Source organism: Eimeria necatrix, genomic scaffold, assembly GCF_000499385.1.
Source record: "Eimeria necatrix Houghton genomic scaffold, Enh_scaff1008, whole genome shotgun sequence".
Lineage (NCBI taxonomy): Eukaryota > Apicomplexa > Conoidasida > Eucoccidiorida > Eimeriidae > Eimeria > Eimeria necatrix.
The window spans coordinates 3,316-12,454 of NW_013651817.1; the positions used below are offsets into that span (position 1 = coordinate 3,316).

The 9,139-nt window shown below is 42.1% G+C and overlaps 2 protein-coding genes across 2 annotated transcripts; both read right to left on the reverse strand.

Moving 5' to 3' along the window:
• Positions 1-780: 780 nt before the first annotated feature.
• ENH_00000230 (hypothetical protein) lies at positions 781-1,101 on the reverse strand (the record flags this gene model as incomplete). The annotated part of the gene is made up of 1 exon (XM_013578094.1): positions 781-1,101. The coding sequence occupies one exon, from the start codon at positions 1,099-1,101 to the stop codon at positions 781-783; it is 321 nt and encodes a 106-aa protein (XP_013433548.1).
• A 30-nt stretch (positions 1,102-1,131) lies between these two features.
• ENH_00000240 (zinc metalloprotease 2, putative) lies at positions 1,132-9,139 on the reverse strand (the record flags this gene model as incomplete). The annotated part of the gene is made up of 8 exons (XM_013578095.1): positions 1,132-1,359; positions 1,619-2,023; positions 2,782-3,126; positions 3,662-3,988; positions 5,218-5,389; positions 6,182-6,276; positions 7,130-7,338; positions 8,917-9,139. Coding segments are annotated over 8 exons (2,004 nt in total), but the record flags the coding sequence as incomplete, so codon positions are not given.

Sequence of the window (9,139 nt, forward strand, 5' to 3'; positions counted from 1 at the left end):
ATGCATGCATGCATGCATGCGTGCATGCATGCATGCATGCATGCATGCGTGCATTTGTAGCGGAAGTGGGCTCATATGTTTGTGGTGGACGATATGAATGCGTTTTTAGTTGTTTATATTTACTTTATTGAATTATAAATTAATTATAAATGCTAATTTATATTTATAAAGTTATAAATGTGCATTTCTACTTATTCAAATAAAGCCAGCCGTGTGGGCCGGCGTGGTGTAGCTCTCCCGGTGTATAAGGATTTAGACATTAAAGTGTGTAAATAAATATGTTTATTAAAATATAATTATTTATTTATTTATTTGTTTATTATTTGTTGTTGAAATAATAAACAAATCCATTTGCAAATGTGCATTTGGACAAACGCGCACTGCATTGGGGTGTACGTACACCTGGAGGCCCGAAACGAAGAGAAGAATTTGTTCATTTGTCTTCTCTTTGTTGCTGCTTCTAAATGAACGCATTATTACCATTATTATAAATTATTATTATTTATTATTATTGTTATTATTATTATTTATTATTATTTATTATTATTATTATTATTGCAAACAATTCTTTTCGCAAAGACACCGAGAGGAGCTCCGGCTTGCGCAGCCACTCAGGTGTACGTACACCTCAGCATGCGCGTGTAGACACCGCAGCAACTCTTTTGCAACTGCTGCAAATATAAATAGATATAAAACTATTTATTTATTATTTATTATTTATTTATTTATTATTTATTATTTATTTATTTATTTCGTAGCCCATTAGACAAAAGAAACAAATTAGTTTGGGGCCTTTCTGAAGGAGCCAATAATGCCCCGAGCTGTACATACAGCTGGGGAGGGGGGGACAAAAAGAGGCCATGGACCATTCGAGACCCGCAGCTGCTGCTGCTGCTGCAGCTGCTGCTGCTGCAGCTGCAGCTGCTGCTGCTGCAGCTGCAGCTGCTGCTGCAGCTGCTGCTGCAGCTGCTGTGCCGCTATTCCCGTGATGCGGCTGCTGCTGCTGCATCTCTGCTGCTGCTGCTGCTGCATCTCTGTTGCTGCTGCTGCTACATCTCTGTCGCTGCTGCTGCTGCATCTCTGCTGCTGCTGCTGCTGCATCTCTGCTGCTGCTGCTGCTGCTGCTGCTGCTTAGGAGGCAGCATAGATTTCTTCTCCGTCGGCGTTGGGGACTTCTTGGTGTTCTTTGTCGAAGACTTCCATGTGCTTCAGCTGGAGTGTGGGGTCTGCTGCTGCTGCTGCTGCTGCTGCTGCTGGCGAAGCCACAACAGCAACATAGTTGTTTGTCTTTGTGTCTGCCATTGCTTCCGCGAGGCTTTTGGCAAAAGTTATAATATCTTCTTTGGTGGTATTCAGCACCTGCAAACAAACAAAAGAACAAAACCAAAAACAACTAATTAAACCAATTCAAAAACCAGCAGCAGCAGCAGCAGCAGCAGCAGCAGCAGCAAAGTGTCTGCAAGCAGCAGCAAACAGCCTCTCCCCCCGCTCAGCAGCAATATCCCTCGCGTCGCAGCAGCAGCAGCAGCAGCCGCCGCCCCGCGCTCCCCCCGCCCCCCCCGCTGCCGCTGCTGCTGCTGCTGCTGCTGCTGCTGCTGCAGCTGCTGCTGCAGCAGACCTGCTGCCGGAACTTGTGTCTGTGCTGCTGCTGCTGCCTGGCCAGCAGCTGCCAAAAAGCCTTAGTCCCCTTTTTGTCATTAGGAAGGGGAAAGTCGACTTCGCGGAGAAAAGCCAAAACGGCCTTTTGGAGTTTTTGTGGGGTGGCAGCAGCAGCCCACTGCAGCAGGAACTGGGGTGTCTGCGCATACACCCGAAGAGTCTGCTGCAGCAAAGGGTCCCTATAAGACACAAAAGAATAAAACCCCGAAGCATCCAGCAGCAAACTGCTGCCATAGGCCCCCCCCTGCTCCCTTACAAGACCCCACAAGTGCTGGGAGGAGACGATCCCACACCCCACAAACCCGGGGCCCCACACCTCCCGCCCCACACCCCACACGCGCCCGCCCAGGCCCACGTAGTTGACCTGCGCATGCATGCACACATTTATAATTGTTTGGTTATTTATTTATTTTATTTATTTTATTTATTTGTTTTTTTTATTTGTTTGTTTATTTGTTTGTTTTATTTATTTGTTTGTTTGTTTGTTTTGTTTATTTGTTTGTTTTGTTTATTTGTTTGTTTATTTGTTTGTTTTGTTTATTTGTTTGTTTATTTGTTTGTTTGTCTTGTTTGTTGTGTTTGTTTATTTGTTTTATTTGTTTATTTGTTTTATTTGTTTGTTTGTTTGTTTGTTTTGTTTGTTTGTTTGTTTTATTTGTTTTGTTTTATTTATTTGTTTGTTTTGTTTGTTTTATTTGTTTGTTTTTATTTGTTTTGGTTTTGTTGAATTCTGTTCATTAAAACAAAATTAAATTAAATTAAATTAAATCCGAATAAAAATCAAAATTAAATTAAAAATAAAATTAAAGAAAATGTCTGAGAAAGGGAAGACTAGAAGGGAATAGAAAGAAAGGAGAAAGAAACAGAAAAAGGAGGTGCAGCACAGCAGCAGCAGCAGCAGCAGCAACTGCTGCTGCTGCACAGCAGCAGCAGCAAAAGAGCAGCAGCAACAGTAGCAGCAGCACATCAGTATCAGCACATCAGCAGCAGCACATCAGCAGCAGCACATCAGGAGCACACCACAAGCAGCACAGCAGCAGCAGCAGCACAGCAGCAGCAGCAGCAGCAGCAGCAGCAGCAGCAGCAGCAGCAGCAGCAGCAGCAGCAGCAGCAGCCAAATACCTTTGTGGGGACCAGAAGTGCTTCTCTGACGGGTTTGTTCAGCAGCTGCTGCTGCTCAATTTGGGAAACCCAAAATTGTTTTCTGTCGAAGCCTCTTTGTCCAAAAGGAGTGGAAAGCATGGTTTCGGTGTTTGCTGCTGCTGCTGCTGCTGCTGCTGCTGCTGCAGCAGACCCCACAGGCAGCCCCCCCAGCAAACCCCGCAGCGCCTCCAAACCCTCGCCTGCTGCTGCAGCAGCTAAGCTGCTGCTGTCTCCAGTTAAGTTCACTAAAGTGTTTTCCCGCTGCAGCAGTTTGCTGCGCAAACTCTCCAACTCTGCTGCCAAAGACGGCCAGTCTGTCTCCGCCTGCAGCAGCAGCAGCAGCAGCAGCAGCAGCAGCAGCAGCAGCAGCAGCACGGAGGCAGCAGCAAGGAGGGCATTGAGTGCACTAATGAAATTAAATGGCTACTAATTTAAACACTTAGTTCTTTAATTCAGTTTAAAAATAAATTTAATTAATTAATTCAATTAATTGAAACAATTTAATTAATTAATTTCAATTAATTAATTCAAATTAATTAATTAATTAATTCAAGTTAATTAATTAATTAACTAGAAAACAAATACATAGACAGCTGCTTCAAAAGCTGCTGCGCTGCGTTACAGACCCAGCAACCCTAAACCCTAAACCCCAAACCCTAAACCCTAAACCCTAAACCCCAAACCCTAAACCCTAAACCCTAAAACCTCTACACCGCCCGATTCCCAGCTCCCGCCCCCTAGGTCCCAAACCCTAAACCCTAAACCCTAAACCCTAAACCCTAAACCCTAGCCTCTGCCTCCGCACGCCCACCCCCAAACCCCAAACCCCAAACCCTAAACCCTAAACCCTAAACCCTACTTTCCCGGAGAGCACGAGGAAGCCGAGGCTGTCGAGGGGGTCTGGAACAGTGTTGGGGGTTTTGCTGAGGGACCTGAAGTCCAGGGAAACCCTAAACCCTCCGGTGGTTTCTGCAATTTGGTGCTGCAGCTGCTGAGGGTTTAGCTGCCCCGCCCCCGTCTCCAGCAGCAGCCGCCCCAGCAGCCGCAGCAGCGGCAGCTGCTGCAGCGCAACAGCAGCAGCAGCAAAATAAACCTCCGCGTACAAAACCCCCCGCGTTTGCAGCTCGTGCGAAACCACCCCAACTCCTTCCACGGGAAAGCAAGAAGACGGGATTTCGTTCTTCGCCTGCGCGCACACACACGGCTAGCTAGCTAGCTAGCTAGCTAGCTGGCTAGCTGGCGGGCTAGCTGGCGGGCTGGCGGGCTGGCTGGCGGGCTAGCTGGCTGGCTAGCTGGCTAGCTGCGGCTAGCTGGCTGGCTAGCTAGCCACGCAGCCAGACAAGCGACAGCTAGCTAGCTAGCTAGCTAGCTAGCTGGCTGGCTAGCCAGCTCCGCAGCTAGCCAACAACAGCTAGCTAGCTGGCTAGCTAGCCACGCAGCTAGCCAAGCAACAGCTAGCTACCTAGCCACGCAGCTAGCCAAACTACAGCTAGTTGGCTAGCTAGCTAGCTAGCCAAGCAACAACTAGCTAGCTAGCTAGCCAAACAACAGCCAGCTTGCTAGCTAGCTACCTAGCCAAAGAGCTAACTAACAAACAGCTACCTAGCCAGCAGGCTAGCTAGCCAAACAGCCAGATGAACAAACAGCTAGCTAGCTAGCTAAGGAGCTAGCTAGCCAAACAGCTACCTAGGTAGATAGCTGGCTAGCTGGACGGACGGCTAGCTCGCTGAACTGCTGGCTGGGTAAACAGCTAGCTAGCTGGATGGCTGGGTTGTAGAGCAGCAGCAGCAGCATTAGCAGCAGCAGCAGCAGCAGCAGCAGCAGCAACAGCAGCAGCAACAGCAGCAGCAACAGCAGCAGCAACAGCAGCAGCAGCAGCAGGCTTGCCTCCGCGACGTCTTCAAGGCTAAGGATCGGCAGCGACTTCAGAGCCTCTTCAGAGTCCTCCGACAGCTGCAGCAAACACCCACGATGCCTCTTGCAGCTAGCTAGCTAGCTAGCTAGCTGGCTAGCTAGCTAGCTAGCTAGCTAGATATGTAGCTAGCTAGCTAGCTAGCGAGCTAGCTAGCTAGCTAGCTAGTTAGATAGAAAGACAGCTCGCTAGCTAGCTAGCTTAATAGATATGTAGCTAGCTAGTTAGTCAGCTGCAGGGCCGGGCAACTAGCCGGCCAGCTAGCCAGTTAGCCAGCTAGCTAGCTAGCTAGCCAGCTAGCTGGCTAGAGAGCCAGCAAGCTACCCGATACAGCTACTTAGGCAGCTACCAAGAGCCACCTAGCTAGCTAGCTAGCTAGCTGGCTAGCTGACTAGCTAGCCAGCCCCACAGCTAGCAAGCCAGACAGCTAGCTAGCCACATGGCTAGCTAGCCAGCCGTCCAGCCAGGCAGCTAGCTAGCTAGCTAGCTAGCTAGCTGCCGACCTGTCTCTGCTTGAGGGCAATCTGGTCCGAAAGAATGTTTTCGACAAGAGCTGGAGTTAATTCGTTTTGGATTTTTTGAAGTTTTTTTTTTTCTTCTGCTGCTTCTCGAGCTTCCATTTCGGGGTCTCCATACAGCCGCAAAGTCACGCGGTGCGGGTTCTCCAGCAGGTACCTGCGCAGCAGCAGCAGCAGCAGCAGCAGCAGCAGCAGCAGCAGCAGCAGCAGCGGCAGGAGGTGCAGCAGGTGCGGTAGGAGCGATGCAGCAGCAACAGGTGCAGCAGCAGCAGCAGCAGGAATTGCAGCAGTGGTTGTAGCACCAGCAGTAGTAATAGTAATAGCAGCAGCAGCAGCAGCAGCAAAAGCAGCAGCAGCAGCAGCAGCAGCAGCAGCAGCAGCAGCACTAAAGGTGTTTAGTTCGTTTAGCTTCAGAAGACAAAACAGACAAAAATCCCAGAAAAGAAATTAGAAAAAGAGAAGAAAACAAACATAAACAAATAAATAAATAATTAATTAATTAATATGTAAATAAACAAACAAACAAATAAATAAATAAATTAATAAATTAAACAAAGAAGCGAACAAACAAAAACATAATATAACAAATAAAACAAATAAATAAAACAAACAAAACGAATAAATAAAACAAATAATAAAACAAATAAATAAAACAAACAAATAAATAAATCAAATTAAATTAAATTAAATTAAATTAATAATTGAATAAATTAAATTAAATCAAATTAAATTAAATTAATGCATAATTCGGACTTTTGGATAAGGCTTTGGCAGATACCTTCTCTAAAACAAATACATCAAATCAAATCAAATAAACAAATAATTAATTAAATTGAATCAATTAATTAATTAAATCAAATAATTAAATTAATTAATTAAATAATTAAATTAAATTAAATTAAATTAAATTAAATTAAATTAAATTAAATTAAATTAATTAAGTTCGGACTTTTTAATCAGGTTTTGGAAAAGATCTTCTTCTTTTTGCATTCTTTCGCGAAGTTCTTTCAAAGGAGCAGCAAAAGATATCGCAGCTATTGGGTCCTGCAAATAATAAAAAATAAATAAATAAATAATAAATAAATAAATAAATAAATAAATAAATGGATTAATAAATAAATAAACAAATACATAGATAAATAAATAGATAAATAAATAAATAATGAATGAATAATTAATAAACAGATAATTTAAATTAAATAAATAGATTAACCAATTAACGAGTAAGTAAACAAAATATTAATTAATTATTTAATTTAATTTGATTTAATTTAATTTAATTTAATTTAATTAAATAATTCACTCTGTCGTATTTGCTGCAGTGTCCATACAGAGAATGAAGACAAATCGTTTAGAAAGGATAAACAACAAAAACACTCCAATTATTAAATCAAATTATTTAATTTAATTTAATTAATTAAACTAATTTAATTTAATTTAATTTAACTTAATTTAATTAAAATAAATAAATTAAATTAAATTAAATTAAATTAATTAATTCACTTTGTCGTAATTCGCTTCCGTGTCCATATCGAAAACGAGGCCAAATTATTTAAAGAAAAAAACTACAAAAGCACTTCAACTAAACTAAACTGATTAATTTAAATTAATTAAATTAATTAAATTAATTAAATTAATTAAATTAATTAAGTTAATTAATTAATTAAACTAATTGATTTAATTAATTAATTTAATTAATTAATTAAATTACTCTGTCATAATTTGCTTCCGTATCCATGTCGAGAATGAGACAACAAAAGCACTTCAATTAAACTGAACTGATTAATTTAAACTAATTAAATTAAATTATTTAATTTAATTTAATTAGTTAAATTAATTAATTAATTTAATTAATTAATTTAATTAATTAATTTAATTAATTAATTAATTTAATTACTCTGTCGTAATTTGCTTCCGTGTCCATGTCGAGAATAAGGCTAAGTCCTCTCGGGAAAGTGCCGGTGTTTAATTCTCTCAAACTAAACTCCAAAGTGTTGGCAGCAGCAGCAGCAGCAGCAGCAGGAAATCCTGTCTCCGCCAGCTGCTGCAGACACTGCAGCACCACGGCCTCCACTTCTGCTGCTGCGCCCTCTCGCTGCGCCACTCCTGCAGCAGCAGCAGCAGCAGCAGCGCATTGTTATTATTAGCAGCAGCAGAAACAGATTCTGCTGCAGCAGCAGCAGCAGCTGTAGAAGCAGCAGAACCAGCAGCAATAGCAGCAGCAGCAGCAGTGGCATTGATACCAGCAGCAGCAGCACAAGCAGCAGCAGCAGCAGCAGCAGCAGCAGCGCATTGTTATTATTAGCAGCAACAGAAACAGATTCTGCTGCAGCAGCAGCAGCTGCTGCAGAAGCAGCAGAACAAGCAGCAGTAGCAGCAGCAGCAGCAGTGGCATTGATACCAGCAGCAGCAGCACAAGCAGCAGCAGCAGCAGCAGCAGCAGCAGCAGAGAGAGAGGAAGCAGCAAAGAAAGACCAAAAGGAGTCAAGGAGACAAAAGGGACACAACAGAAAAAAGAAACTGGAAAACGAAAAAAGGGGAAAAAAAGAAATTAAAAAATAAAAACAAAAAAAGATAAAAAGATCAAATAAAAAGAAAGTAAAAGGCAGAAAATAAAATACAAAAGGATATAAAAAGGGGACAAAAAAAAGACAAAAAAGAAACAAAAAAGAAGCAAAACAGGGACATAAAAAGTGAAACAAAAAGGAAACAAACAGGAAATAAAAAAGAAATTAAAAAGAAATAAAAAGCAAACAAAAAGAAACAAACAAGAAATAAAAAAGAAATAAAAAAGAGATAAAAAAGAAGTAAAAAAAAGAGGAAATAAAAAGGAAATGAAAAGGACAAAAAGCCAAAGAAATGCAAAAAGGCTCCCAAAAGCTCCAAAAAAACGCAAAAGAATTTTTAAAAAGCTTTTAACAACTTTTAAAAACTTTTTAAAACTCTGCAGAAGAATAGAACTCTTCTGGAGCTCCAGAAAGCCCCAAAAAGCTCCAAAAAGGATAAAAAGAAATAAAAAGAATTTGAAAAAACAAAAAGAGAGAAAGGAGACAAAATGGCAGATAAAGGCCCCCAGAGACTCCAAAAGGCTCGGAAAAAAGCGCGGAAGAATTTTAAAAAGATTTAAAATCATTTTAAAAAACCATTTCTTTCAAAGAGCTGCAAAAAGGCGCAGAAAGAATAAATTTGAGTCGCCAGATCTTTCAAAGAGATGCAAAAAGGTGCAGAAAGAACCAAAAAAGAGCAAAAGAGGCCAAAAGGAGTCCAAAAGAACCCAAAAAAAGACTCAAAAGATGGCCAAAGTCCCTCCCAACAAAGAGTTTCAAAAGAACTTCAAAAGAACTTCAAAAGAACTTCAAAAGAACTTCAAAAGATTTCAAAAAAGCTTCAAAAAAGCTTCAAAAAAGCTTCAAAAAAGCTTCAAAAAAGCTTCAAAAGACTTCTAAAAGCTTCAAAAGAACTTCAAAAGAGCTTAAAAAGAGGGCGAAAGGCAAAAAGGCACAGCGAAATGGAGGCAGTTTGTCGATGCGGAAAAGTGTCGCAAAAAGTGGAAAAAGAAGCCCGAAAAGCGGAAAAAAAGGCGCAAAGGAGAAGAAAAGAAGGCGCAGCAGACTAAGGGATGAACAGAGCTCGAAAAGAGCTGCGGAAAGCTGCAAAAAGCTGCGAAAAAGAAGAAAAACTGACCCTTGAGGCCCGCGGAAAAAGTGGCGTACTTCAAATCCAGACTGAGACCCCCGCCCACCACCGCGCGCCCCAAATGGCTGTCGGCCAGCGCCTTATAAAGCGGGCTGGCGGGAGTGCCCAGCAGCAGGTAAGAAAGGGCCTGCAGCGCGAGCTTCTCGCTGCTGCTGCTGCTGCTGCTGCTGCTGCTGCTGCTGCTGCTGCTGCTGCTGCTGCTGCTGCTGCT